The sequence below is a fragment of the Micromesistius poutassou genome, assembly GCF_964030765.1.
Source record: "Micromesistius poutassou genome assembly, chromosome: 8".
In the NCBI taxonomy this organism is placed as follows: Eukaryota; Metazoa; Chordata; class Actinopteri; order Gadiformes; family Gadidae; genus Micromesistius; species Micromesistius poutassou.
In genome coordinates this window covers 5345459-5360160 of record NC_140278.1, presented here as the reverse complement: position 1 = coordinate 5360160, position 14702 = coordinate 5345459, and the positions used below count along the sequence as shown (strand labels likewise).

The following is a 14702-nucleotide window of genomic DNA, read 5'->3' as shown; positions in this document are numbered from 1 at the left end:
CACACGCACAGACACCTACGCAGTCTCTCTGGTAATATCTTCTCCACACAGTGCTTGCTCTATGCTGGGAACTGCTCGTGCATCAGAAAGCCTTTTTAGGTATTTGTGCAATCTAATGTTCTGGCCTTTGAAGTGTCATGTCCATTTTGTCAAGATTCATGTCAGCGAATGCGTGTGTGTTTACGCATGAATGCTTGTGTGCTTGCTGTTATGCATATCCAATTTGAAGCAAAGGTCAGATGGACACGCCGCTGCAAGCTAAACATAATCTGTGATACACTCTCTCTCTCTCCAAGCTTTCTTCTCCCACAATCCTGGACCCCTGCTCTCTGGAAATGTTCACCAGCTCACAGCTTGGATAAAGCCTTGTTTCGCACAACGAAGGCAAACACGCATATGGTTCATAAAGCCCTTTTTAAAATGGCACCTGTCCTAATTATGAATGGTTTCTATGTATCATTACACCTCAAACCATGTTAATTGAAAAAGGTTGTGTTCCCATCTGACTTTCTTCTCTTCAGCTACAGCAGCCCCTCCACCTTGGCTTCAATTCCTTGTCAGCAGCCTCCCTATAGGACCAAAAACTGATTTGTCTGGTGTGACATCTGGGATTACCTATGAAAATTCAATTTCACATCCAAATGAATTTGCACTATTAGTTTCATTAGATCTGAATATTAATTTGCATTTGCACCTATTAATTCCTAATTAGATTGGCTTTTTTTTTTTTTTTTACCTCCACTTAGGTAATTTTACACTGATTATGAAAGTGCCGCTATTTTCCTCAAATAGCCTGCGGCACTGTTTTACAGGAACATTGGCTGCTTCCTCCTGGGCCATTAGCAGATTCTCGTTAAAGAACTGACTTAAAAAATAATTTCAATCCTACCATACTTTCTGTTGCTTTAGCCTAGCGCTGATTTGCAGGGTTGGTTCCGGTCGTCCGCGTTCATTTCCATAATGGCAATGCATCTACAATAGTTTGATAGCGTGCTTATTTGAGTATGACATGACAGGGACATTGGTTGTAATGCATCCACAAATGTCGCTGCACAGGGGGATGAGGTGCAGCTGTTTGACAATGTATCATTCTGTCAGTACTCACAAGTTTTAATCAAACGTGCACATGTGTTGCCGAAAGTCCAAAAACTTGGCAAACTAACATTACAAACGTCATATACGACTGAAATGTAATTCCTGCCAAACATAATTTGTTCCTATTTAAAGATTGCTTCAAAAAAAACTGGGTGGACCAGAAGAGACAGCTGCTTGACGCCCAGAAGATGAAGTGTATGGTTATTGGTCATTATTTTTCAGCATCTGTCGAAAGACGGATTAGGCCAGATGTTCCTCTCCAGTGTCCTCCAGCACTCATTCCAGCAGTGTTGCCAGAGCATTTGTTGCTCTTCAGGGCTGCTCGTATAATCCTGCTGTCCGTTGCCATTGTCAGTCTGCCTTCTTTTCAAACGGTTTTGACTCAAAGGGTGGAACCTCTGAAACACAGCTCAGTTCTAGCAGGTTATCCATAGGTTTAGCTTTCAGTTTGGATTCTGTCGTTCAAATAGACCTGCAGTAAGCCACACACCCGCACACACACACACACACACCTACATGCACGCAAGCACGCACACAAACACAAACACACACACACACACACACAGACCTACGCACAAACACACACTCATGCAGACGCACGCGCACAAACACACAGGCGCACATACGCGCAGTCTTACGCACACACACGCAGACCTATGCAGCACTTTTTATTTTTATTTTTTTTTTACAACTGACAAAAAAAAGAGCACTTACTGGACCCCAGTAACACTCGGTTCCTGGAACCCGATGCCTATTTGTGTGTGCACACACCCGAGCAGCGTACATAAATCTCCGCCTTGGCAAGGTCTCGGAGTATAGTTAGTTAGAGACTTGGTGGGTGGATGCTGTTTAATGATCATAAACGGGTCTGTTGTGATTCAGTTAATTGATGGTTCAACATTGTTAAATAAGGGCCTTCCAAACAACCTGAAGGAAAATCCTCCAATTTGGCCTTCCCAGCAGTCAGGGGCGATTCGAAGCTTTCCGGGCCGACCGTGATGCCTGCTCTCAGAGCCAGGATTTCTGCCCCTGCTTGCCACGTTACCACTTGTTAGAGGCAGTCAATACCTTCGGTGTGATTCATGTTCTCGAGCGGTGTTGGGGAGATGCCTAGTGTTGTTGCAGCCTGTTACTCTGGAAAGTGATAGACAATATTAATGAGCACAACTTGCACGCATCGTCTCATGCAAACGTAGCCTCTGATTGCTTGGCTCGTACAGTGGAGCAAAAGAAAAACAAATAATCCCTTTTTAATTAAACGTGAAACAAAGTTGGGCTCCGAGGGACAATCCGGGGCTCCAGTTTTTTGTGTTTTTTTGTGTTGCTATTATTCATTAGTTGAATGGATAGCAAATACCTCCATAGAACCAGCGCTGTGCATGTTGATAGAAGCATAATAGAGGCAGGCAGGTCTGTGTGAACGATCCTTTTGCATGGGCTCAATTCTCTTTCATGAGCTTTATTAAAAGGCGGCTGATCGCTGTTCTTGTCCTGTCCTCTTCCTCCATCAGGATATTTGCATGGCGGCCGGCAGACCGCTGATGGCGTAAACAGAATAGTCCATTGACCGTTTGCAGTTTTGTGCCACTGCCTATTGTCACCAGTGTGTGTAACGATGACCGATCGTGACAATGGCGTACAACACGTGGTCTCTGTGTGTGTGTGTGTGTGTGTGCGTGTGTACATGCGGTGTGCTATGCGTTATCGCTGTGGCCCCTCCCCCGTGAATGTTCTGTTTCCTGAGTGATTGGAGAGGGGCTCCCTGGGGGGCCGTCATAGCGCCGCACACAGACGCCTTGGAACAATATGTCTTGGAGAAACCCCCGCCCACCCGCCCAGACCGGAGTGTATGCTGTCAACTTCGTGACCCTAAGTGTGTGCGTGCACGCGTGTGTCTGGGCGCGCGCGTGTTTTAATCAAGGTGAATCTTTCATCTTCCACATGTATATTTCAATGCTGCAACCAGAGTCAATCCCAGTAGGTCTCATGAATAGTCACTGTCATAAGGAAAGTTGAAATATATGTGTGTTGATGTGTCTCTGAGTTTACTTATAGCCTCTGCAAAACCTTTTTCATGGGAAAATTCACTGCTGCTATTGATTTCATATCATGTCAGTTTTGGTTTTGGTCTTGAAAACCTATATATATTCTTAAATCAATACAGCTTGACAACACTGATGGCTTTGTGAACTGATTCTATATTAATGCTCAACAATTAGGTGTGTGTGTGTGTGTGTGTGTGTGTGTGTGTGTGTGTGTGTGTGTGTGTGTGTGTGTGTGTGTGTGTGTGTGTGTGTGTGTGTGTGTGTGTGTGTGTGTCTCTTTTCTGGAGCTAGTAATATGGCACACTGTCCTAGTGGGTCACAAGGCTGGCTTTACAGACAGCTGTGTGTTCTCATGCATGTTTCTGTGTCATTATTGTGACTGTGGTGGAATAGTTGCTGCAGCCTCAGTGGGGCAGTGTTATGCATAATAATAACAAAAGATGGTATGCAAACACAATATGGTCATCTCTTATGAAATGACCGCAATGCAGAGCTGACTTTGTTTAAAGCATCACATCACAACAAAGTCTTTATTGTAACCTGCTGGTGTAAAAAGCATATACCAAATGATGTTATCTGTGTTTTGGGCCTGGCTACTCATTCCTGTCATTTTGTTTGGTTTAAAGTCAAGCAGGTTCATGGATTGAACTTTTTTTTTTTACGTCCATGTAAGCAGGAATGAGGCGGTGAAATTTTGTGCACTGTTGGATTCATGTCTTGTTATCAGGTATGTTTTCGAGCCGTCCATTTACTTTAATGATTGGCCCTGAACTTGAATTTGGCTAGGCTGTGGTTGGCCGGCTTGAATGCTGAATTACTTTATTAACTTTATTGATTTGGTTCTCCTCCTATGAGGAAGGTAATGACATTTTCTGATGAATCTGACACAACTGTGATAGAGTTTAAAGGGGAGCTGATCTATAGCTTGCATGTTTTGTGTGTCTGCCCCAAGGGCCTCTGGGAAATGTGCGCGTGTGTGTGTGTGCATGCATGTGTGCGTGTTTGTTTGTGCGTGTGCGTGCATGCGTGCCTTTCTATACCTTTGTTTGTTTTTAGCTCAGAAAGGCAGACATGGGAGAGGATGTGTGCGTTTCTGGTAAAGAATAACAACTTACGAATAATTGTGAATAATTCCGAAATGGGAGTCATTTCTCAAGACGTAAACAAGGCTTCCAGTTTGAGCGGGGAAGGGATAGCCGGACAGTCATGAGCTCACACACAATCAAGTAAGGCTAACCAAATCGTTCTATCGAGAATAATTAAGTTCCACATCGAACACATGAGGGCACTATGCACAGCATTCTTTAATAGCATGTTGCAAAGAACACACACACACACACACACACACACACACACACACACACACACACACACTTGCAAAGCATCACTCAGCCATGCCAAGCCTCACACTTATCTCAAGGAGACTAGATTACTGGAGCAGGTTTTGCTGAATGTGCAGTTGTAAAGCAGGCCAGCGATGGGAGGGGAACTGCGTTGGGAATGATTTCATTAAGGTTTTACCGATCGCGTACGTGCAGGCTTTCCACATGGAGGACTATATGCATCTCTACTACGCACACACATTTTGAATTATATGTAGAAAAATGCAAAACAGACACACACGCATAAACACACGCTCTCACGGACATGCAGCTGAATGTAAAGCAGACACACACATCAACACACGCACACACACACACACACACACACACACACACACGTATGCATCCTGTCTCTGTGTGTGTGTCAAAAACAATTTGACACACACACACACACACAGTCCAGCTGTGCTCCCATGCAATGTGCTCCTGTTGTTTTTCAAACCTATGTATTGGTAGTTTTCAGCTTCACTGGTCTGAACACATTATTATATTTCTCTCTTTCCATGTGTTCCACACTCACACACACACACACCTATCGCACAGTGCACTGTGTAAATTCAACTTACTGAAGGGAACTGCTGGCCAATCACATTAGCTGCAGCGGGGTATAGACTCACACAGCACACTCATTTACATGATTGTTTTCTGTCTGTGTTGTCTTTTTCCTACTTTAACGGCTCTCCATATGTCGGACAATACTATTTGTCCAATAATTCAACGTGATATTGACTTGTTAATATGTGTTGTTATGGCATGGCCCCATTTGGTGCCGGGATCGTTGGCAGTGAAGCTTAGGAAGAGTAGGACGTCAGCGTTTCGCCGTCTACAAAGCACTTTATTTGGGATTTGATTGATTTGATTTACTTTTTACGTGCTGATACAGAAAGTGTGTTTTTAGTAATGCCATGCACTTGTCATGGTTACAAGATAACTCTAGACGGCATGGTTTCCTGAACACTGACCAAATACTGCTGAGCTTGTGATCTACAGCTGCCTCGCTGATTTTAATCTGTCATTTGTTTAATCAATGGGAAATCTGCGCTTATCACAAACCACTTTCTTTTTTTTTTTTTTACGTGTCACAATTTTAAACCACAATATCCTGTCAGAGGATGTTTCAACACACCATCTACCATGCCCAACTCGACGGTCTGCTGGGGTAGTGTGCTCACTGGGAGCAGGCGATGCCATTCGGCAAGAGACCTTGCCTGAGAGTAAGTAAATCAGTCAGACGCACGGTCAGTCCCACTGCGATGCGGTGGGTCGGTCCTTTGAGGCCCCCGGGTTGGTTTACCATCAAATTGCTTACCGTGTGATGGGAGAGAATGGATCCGAAACCCTGATGTTACCGGATGAATTATCTCGGCGTCGGGACGCTTGAGGTCGTCCATCTAGCCTGCGATGGGGTGGATCGCGGTATTACTCACACACACACCCACACACACACACACACCCACACACACACACACACACACACACACACACACACACACACACACACACACACACACACACACACACACACACACACACATTCATGCAGCTCGTCGGCGGCTCCGGCCCGTACAAGCTCATGAAAGTCCAATGGGTTCGCCGGTGCTTTCGAATAGTAAACAGCATCACGCTGAAAAGGGAGAAGCCACCTTTCACACTGATCCATTCTCTCCGGTCATAATGGATGCAATGCCACTGCTGCCGTCGGCCTTCAAGTTACAAGCGCGCGCGCACACACACACACACACACACACACACACACACACACACACACACACACACACACACACACACACACACAGACTGATAACAAGCAGACGGATAACAAGCAGATGAGAGGCGTGTGGTGGTGGTACACACATGGACACAGGCCCATTGGAAAAGTCCTTGGGTGGACGGCCGTCCTCCGGGGAGCTGGATGAGTTGGAGGGAGAACACGGGACTCGGGTGGAGAGGTGGAGCAGCTTCAGCAGGCGCCATGGGGAGCACGAGACTAAGTGGCGCAGAGCTGGTGAGGTCAAACACAAAGGCTGGATTCAGCAGCCCCAGCCCTGGGTCCCAGCTGCCGTGTGACACACACACACACATGCACACGCACACAGGCAGGCAGGCAGGCAGGCACGCACGCACACACGCACACACACACACACACACACACAAATGGGTGCACTCTCACTGACACGTACACATGCATACACTTGTTCTTCAGAACCTCCCCAGGGTCCCCAGCACACTCACACAAACACACACACATACTTGGGTAGGCCTACACACACAAAGACACACACACAAACGCACGTGTTTGAGAACTTTCCCCAGGGTCTCACACACAAACAGTGTGTGATCAATTATGAAACTTGCAGCCACTGGAGAGTGAAGCCTTTGTGTGCGTGGTCATTGCTCTGTACATTTGGTACTCCCTCTTGTTGCTGTTTTTCAAGGTTTTATTATTGGCATCGCTTGAAAAACACGCTGACACCACCGTAGCCAGCAGCCCAGAGTGATTCTCATTTCATCCAACAGTTGTGACCGTGACAGCCACTATCTGATGTAAGTGTGTCAGTGTGTGTGTGAGTCCCTGCCGCGCCTCGTCCTTATCGTGTCTGTTACACCCTGTCCTTATACAGCAGAGGGCCGTTCTTCACTTCGCCAGGCAATTGCGATAGAAGGTTCACAAAGCCGTACACCGCACCGCAGTAATAGGAGCTAAGGGATGCATTAGTGAGGTGTTGGTGCTGGTAAAAGAAAAAAGAGATGTTATCAGGGACAATTCATTGTTCTTAGTCCTTACAAACCGCCCATCCAAATCATTGTGTTGATAATAATAATACATTATGTGTCTTTGTGTTTGGTTTTAATGAAATAACACACACATTGTGCTATAAGGAATCCCATCAGTTATCTGTGTTTGCTGTCACGGGTGATCGGGACCGGGCAAAGCCTGATGATCCTGCGGCTTAGGGCCAAGCTCCTCCAATGTATGGAGTGTGTAGGGGAATCTGTGTCAAAATGGTAATTTCTAGAAACTTTGGTAATCCTTGAGTTTAGTTTTCCCCAGTTCTGTTCTCTCGCTCCATCTCTGACTCTCAGCTTTTGATGTCCTTTTTTTCCAGGGCTCTGTCTGACGTGACATAACAAGGATTTGGTGTCCTCCACGATGACTTTGAGACTAAGCCGTTGACTTATTCTTGACAGGGTTTTTGTTCTGCCGAAGTAACGACTTTAATACGATTTGTCTATTCAACAAACACACGTCTAATGCGTCTAATAAGCTAAGGACTGATCACCCTCTCCACCCCCCCTCTTTGTTTTTACAAACTCCAGCAGGAATCAATGCATGGATCCATACACTCACAAATATATGCACATGCCTGTACACAATCACTTTGATATGTTGATGCCCAGAGCCTTTTCTAATTAACTTTCCAGCAAACGCTTTGTTTCTGTCGTTTAACCTGCCGCTCAAGAGACCATTATTTAGGAGTCTCTCTCTCTCTCTCTCTCTCTCTCTCTCTCTCTCTCTCTCTCTCTCTCTCTCTCTCTCTCTCTCTCTCTCTCTCAAAACACAACAGGGCTTTTCTCTTTTTGTTATTGAGGCAAGGCTGTTTGCCAGAGAGACAATAGAGACGCTCTCCATCTCCTTGCCTTCTCTCTGTTTTGCACACTCACATGCACCAGGGATTTCACTGGCAATCATCGCCTGCACTTGCTATCGGCTTCATTGTCTTTAGCGCGTTCCGTGTTTGGCTCTGGTGTCGGTTCACTTCAAATCCGCCGTGCTCTGGCTTTAATTCCTCTTTTTTTTTTTTTTTTTTTGATATCAAATGCGAGCAATATCGCAGCCAAAAGACGACAAACACAAAAATAAAACAACTAAGTGTGTAATAAAGGGGATTCTGTTAAACGTGATGCATGTCGCAGTCCCCCTACCGAGGGACCCTCTGTGTGGCTGAGGTCCATGCGTCGTCCGTCGTCTCTGCCCGGGCGCCTCGCCCGCTGGGCTCCTCTCCAGGCTTCAGCTCTTGTGCTTTTACTATATTGTCTCCCACCGCTCAAACCGTGTAGTCCCAAGCAGTTCTCAGTGTCTGCCAATGTCAGAGCAGTGCTGATAGCCATAATACCGTTACCTCCCGAGAGATGAGTATGGTGACGATGCGCAGGGGCGAAGACACAGGACAACACGATCCCGTTACAGGCAATAGTTTTATCTTGGAACAACTATGGGAAAGTCACTTGATATTCAGTGGCAGCACACATGACGGTGGCGGCATTCAGTCTAATCGGTTAATACGACTTTATTGCTGTATTCTTATGTTTTTTGTAATTCATGTGTAGTGGATTGTAGATGGGGTGATTGATGTATAATCTGTATGATCATTGTGATCACCCTAGCGTGGGACACGGATGCATCGAGGGGAGATCACAAGCAGCCAGGAGTAATTAAGGCAAAAACAGCAGCAGCAGCCACCCAAGCACATATTTCTCTGGTGCCTACTTGTGTTCTTCAGACACAATATCCAGTGGTGTCACGACGACGACGTGGACGTCACAGCCAGACGACCCCCCCCCCCGGGGGCTGGGCAGAAGAAGTTCACGAGACACATTCTTCCACTTAACCCCCCCTTCACACAGCACCCTGCGAAAGAAAAAAACCACAGAAAAAAACACAGGCTGCACGTATTAAACCGATCTGTATCGTCACTCCTCCTCTGTTCCCCCCCCCGCATCAAAGTCCACTCCATCTAATTCCACTCAAGCCTCACTTAGCTGCATGAAACGCATTTACATGCATTATTCGAAATTGTCTTCAGAAAAAGTTCTGCACATCTGCACAACACATTGACCGCCTTCTTATGGCCTCCCTGGGCAGCGGGCCGGGGCTCCGGCGGGTGTCAGTGTCTGGCAATGAAGACGGATCGACCCGACAGGCAGACAGACTCTTAAGGGAGGCTCATTGGTTTCTCAGCCGCCGCCAACGGTTTCATGTGCTGCGGTTTTAATTGAACTTGATTGAAGGTAGCGGCTTTGTCACACGCTCCAGCGGGCTGTGGCTCTGCTCTTTCAGACACCCTGACCAGTCGGGTTATGCCTTCCCCACCGGCAGTGCATTGAACACCGGCCATGGCTGGGTGGAGGGATAGTGTACTTCATATTGAAGATGCATAAATGCATGTATATTGTGTGTGTGTATATATATATATATATATATATATATATATATATACGTATATGGACACATTTTTATAAGGTTTGTCTTTTCTGTACTCCCGTACTTAACGCCTTACTTTGCACATTCCCAAAAGTCCATGCTTATGGCTCCCTGTTTGTGTCTATTTTTGGAAATGTGCGTGTGTGTGATTTATAGCCTGCCTCTCGCTCTGTGTTAGCGTATGTGCCTTTCGAGGGCTGACTCGCTGTCACTCTCAGTTTGGATTGACTGACGGAGGGAGGGGCACGGCGGCTAATACTGTGTTGTGATCCTAGACAAATGGTCAGCAGTGACATTCTCTCTCTCTCTCTCTCTCTCTCTCTCTCTCTCTCTCTCTCTCTCTCTCTCTCTCTCTCTCTCTCTCTTGCGCTCGCTCGCTAAACTCACTCACTCACACACTTGCAAATACCCTTGGCGTAAATTGACCCTAAACGTAGCCCACATATATAGTCATGAACATGCAAAAATAGGCCCATAAGCACACACACACACACACACACACACACACACACACACACACACACACACACACACACACACACACACACACACACACACACAAATATACCCACACTCGCAAACACACACACACACACACACACACACACACACACGCAAACAGACCACTATCTGTCTCTTAAGATTAATGTTGGTGTGATCCACTCAGCTGGCCGTGATCACATTAAGATGGATGTACCCCCTGGTGTGCGTGTGTGTGTGTTTATGTGCACGCCCAGTGCTCCCAGGGCCCCATCTGTTTGTGCTTTCTCCAGGGCTGGGTCCTGTGACCTAGCTCCCATCCTCGGTGCCCTCCGCCGGGGTAAGAGACACCCTGACGGAGGGGGAAAGATGGAGGGCGGCTGCACGGCCAAAGAGATGGAGCATCTCTGTCTGACTAACGAGAGCTGCGCTTTCACCATTACCTTATTAAGGGTTGAGATCGATGTCTGCTCGGCGGAAAGCGCTGTATAGCGTTGGAAAGATATATAGATGTACCATTTATGACATGGCGGCGGAATTAAATAATCGCTGGAATGGATGGATAAGACATGGGGATTAAGGGGGATAATGCAATAGCCTTTTGAGATTATGGACAACATTGTCGTGCGGAAGATAAGTTTACTTTCTGCGCGGGACTGTGGTCACGTTTTGTTTATTGATTGTTGTTGGATGCACATTCTGTGTCTATTTGGAAATGGTTTAGGGGGGCTATTTCATTTATCTGCTCCACAATTTTTTATTCATTTTGAAAACAATTGACACCAAACTGCTTTGTATCGAAGATCCATACGTTTTTATGGGTTTAAAAATATTAAATAATAACTATTTATGATAATAAATAGTTAAACTCAAAATAAAAGTCAGCTGCTTTTAAAGATTTGAACAAGGGTGGGGATTCTTAAGTGCAGTGGCGCTACATCCTCACACACACTTATTTCTAATTCAATTCTTGAATGCCCCAAATTACATTTGCTTTGACATAAAAAAAAAACAGTTTTTAGCTCCATCCAGCCAATGGAACGCCTTGTGTTTGGCCCGCGGCGTGTTCCCTGTTATGCTGACCAAATCTATGGTGGCCCCAAAATGAAAGGGTCCAAAAATACACTATTTTCAGTGACAACAACATAATTTAGTTCTGCTTTCCCCCCCACCCCTCCCCAGATCTAAACCGCGTACCCCACTCCACCGTATCGAATTAGCTGCCGAAAGTGTCACAATTGTCGAGCACAGCACAAAAACACCTTATTTGTGTGGATTCATGTGTGAACTCATTTTTTCTTTCTTCCTTTCAACAGGCGACTTTGAAAATTGCTTAACCCCCACCTCTCCTCCAAACACACACAAAGACACGGATGCACGCACACGCGTGCACTCTGTGGCTGGGACTGCGCACAAAACACAATCACAACCACATAGACAATGGAACCATCAGTTCCGTGTTAGTGTTCGTCAAACTAGTTTCAGATGCTGGGCTGCTCTTCTGAAGAACATTGATCCGTGCAGCTATTTTGGTCTGCTTTTCCATTTCTTCTGGTCTGGCATGCTGGACAACAACCACCATTACGCCTCTTCCACGCTCATATCTATGTCTCTCAGTCCTCCCAAAGTGTGTGTGTGTGTGTGTGTGTGTGTGTGTGTGTGTGTGTGTGTGTGTGTGTGTGTGTGTGTGTGTGTGTGTGTGTGTGTGTGTGTGTGTGTGTGTGTGTGTGTGTGTGTGTGTGTGTGTGTGTGTGTGTGCAGGCATGAGAGGGGTCTCTCATAAGACCACTGCTTGCCCTCGGGCTGCCCGAGACAACAGCCCGATGCTATTTCGGTGGCCGGTCAAAGGGCCACCAAAGCGCTCACTGTTAAACTGATGAACGGCACGCTGTCTTCGCCCCACTGATGGGGGTGTTAAGGTTACAGGAGGGATTAGCAGCCAAGCAATGTGATGTCTAGTGTAGCACCGTTGCGTTGATCACCTGCGGTTCTCCTTGCATGCCTGACATATATGCTTGAGGGGATGCTAGGGTGGTCTATGTGTTGCTATGAGAGGCTGTTGTTGTAAAGCACTTTGAGTCACTGCAGTGGCCTTTTTAAGGGGTGTTACAAATACAAGTCGGGTTCACATTAATTCATATATTAACAAAAACAAATTATATAAATACTGTGTTTGTATTTATATATGTACAGTATATATATATATATATATGTGTGTGTGGTTCTGCATGCGCGTGGTGTCTTCATGTGTGCGCGTGTGGTGTGTGTGTGTGTGTGTGTGTGTTTGTTTAACGTGTGCCAGTGAGTCTATGTATCCACTTTGCGTCGAGACTAACCTGGCCCGGCTGTCCCTTTGTCCAGGTGTCTGAACGCGTGCACCTACTGCAAGACCAAGCACGCCCGGGGGGACCTGGCCAGCTACCCCGTGGAGGAGCTGGTGGAGAGGGCCCGGCAGTCCTTCCAGGGTGAGTGGATCCCGGGCACACACTGGGTCCAGACGGCCGCGCTCCTCTGAACACCGACGCGGCTCTCGCGGAGCTGGGCGCGGGCCAAGTCTGTCCACGCTCGGCTGTCGCCGAATAACGATGGCATCGCCCGTTAACGAGCCCTTGTGTTTTGTTTAATGTCGTGTGTGTGTGTGTGTTGTGTCCACTTAGTTTGAGTAACGGCAAGGGACACACACACACACACACACACACACACACACACACACACACACATTTCAGAACATTTATATGAGGCCATTCTATAATAATATTAAATGTATACAGTACCTAGTAAGGTACTGTAATAATAAGAGGATCGCGTCGCCCACAAATGCATACGTAAACTATTATTCACTGCATAAGGGCAATAAAACCTCTGTTGATGAAATACCCATGAATTAGTCGTGGTTTGGTTCAGCTGCTGCTGTTGCATATTCCACTTTCACCATCGGGACTGGGATAATGAGTCATCTTTTTTGTGGGGTCACTGTGTGTGTGTGTGTGTGTGTGTGTGTGTGTGTGTTCTGTCCTGAGAAGGAGAATGACTGTGTGCAGGGAATGGGGTTTGGAGAGGGGCAAGGCGAGGGGCGTTCTGTGTGGAGTGTGTGGAGGGGGTAGTTGTTTAGGAGAAGGAGGTGGAGGAGGAAGGGGATTAGAGGAGGTAGTGGTGGAGGAGGAGGGGGATTGGAGGAGGAGGTTGTGGTGGTGTAGGAGGAGGTAGTCATGGAGGTGGTGGCGGAGGAGGGCGTGGTGGTGGAGTTGGGGGAGAAGAGTGGGAGGGGGAGATGGTGGAGGAGCAGGAGGTTGGGGTGGAGGAGGAGGAGGAGCAGGAGGTTGGGGAGGAGGAGGAGGAGGGGGAGGCTTGCCAGTTGGTTCTGGTTGGAGGCGAGCAGAACAGCTGTCGGGCCCGGGCCACTACAGGCCTGCCCCGGGCAGGTCAGCGAAGGGCGAGTCCACTGACTGATACCACGCTGCTACTGCTAGGGTCGGCTGTTCATATTCAATATCACATTTATTATCATTTATGATATTATAAATGTTGACCCTGAGCAGCCTAATAGAGCAATGAGATAAGTGGTTAAAGAATAAGACGCATATAATAAATAAATACAATTGAAATAGATGATACTTAATGTTTGGACGAAAAACGGTACCAGACGGGTGGGCCACCTATAGCTGGCTATAGGGAGCATGATTATACAGATATCTGACTGTTCTCCGGATCACTCCATGGGAACCTCTTCAGAGTAAGTGCCGGGCGGGTGGGAGGGACGCATCATCGCCCCGGATGGAGGTGTGTGTGTGTGTGTGTGTGTGGGGTCTCGCTGTCATTCGGGCTGTTGAAGTCTTGCCAAGCGCCACTCCTGTGGCTGTCTCGGTGTGTCCCAGGGAACCCACGGCATGATGGGTTGGAGAGGGGAGGGGAAGAATGAAAGAGAGGATGCACCCTTGACAAGGTCACAGTTGTGTAAAATAGGGATTTGGAAAAAAAAAAAGAAAAGAAATATAAAATAAAGATCCTTTCCAGATCGGGCTTAAACAGCGGCATCTGTGCCAGTGTGCTGCCTCTGGGCTGGCCAGTCAAGGACGAACTCACCAGCTGCCTTGAACTTTGTTCACAGAGGGAAGAGCTTAGAGTGTGTGTGTGTGTGTGTGTCTGTGTGTGAGGAGGAGTGTGTGTGTGTATGCACGTGTGTGCACATATGTGTGGGTGGTTTGTTTGCTAGTGTCACTCTGGAGCCGTTTGGGGAAGTTGGTTACGGTCTTGTACGACGCTCCCAACGCTGTCAGGTGTGACGCCGCCTCTCTGGTGGGGTGTGTGTGTGTGTGTCTGTGTGTGTTTGGGGGGTTATTAGGGAAGAGAGGCATATCTGGATTGGCACATGTGTTTTTGTTCCACGCTTGTATCAGTAGAAGTCAGTAGGAGTGTGTGTGTGTGTGTGTGTGTGTGTGTGTGTGTGTGTGTGTGTGTGTGTGTGTGTGTGTGTGTGTGTGTGTGTGTGTGTGTGTG

At 47.0% G+C, this 14702-nt stretch overlaps 1 protein-coding gene across 1 annotated transcript in view; it reads left to right on the top strand.

The window, feature by feature from the left end:
- Positions 1-14702, top strand: part of cdkal1 (CDK5 regulatory subunit associated protein 1-like 1) — a gene marked incomplete at its 3' end in the record, with an annotated part of 256138 nt that overhangs the window by 72791 nt on the left and 168645 nt on the right. The window contains exon 8 of the mRNA XM_084471876.1: positions 12567-12670. Coding sequence (XP_084328002.1) covers positions 12567-12670 — 104 coding nt within the window. The remainder of the gene's footprint in view (positions 1-12566; positions 12671-14702) is intronic.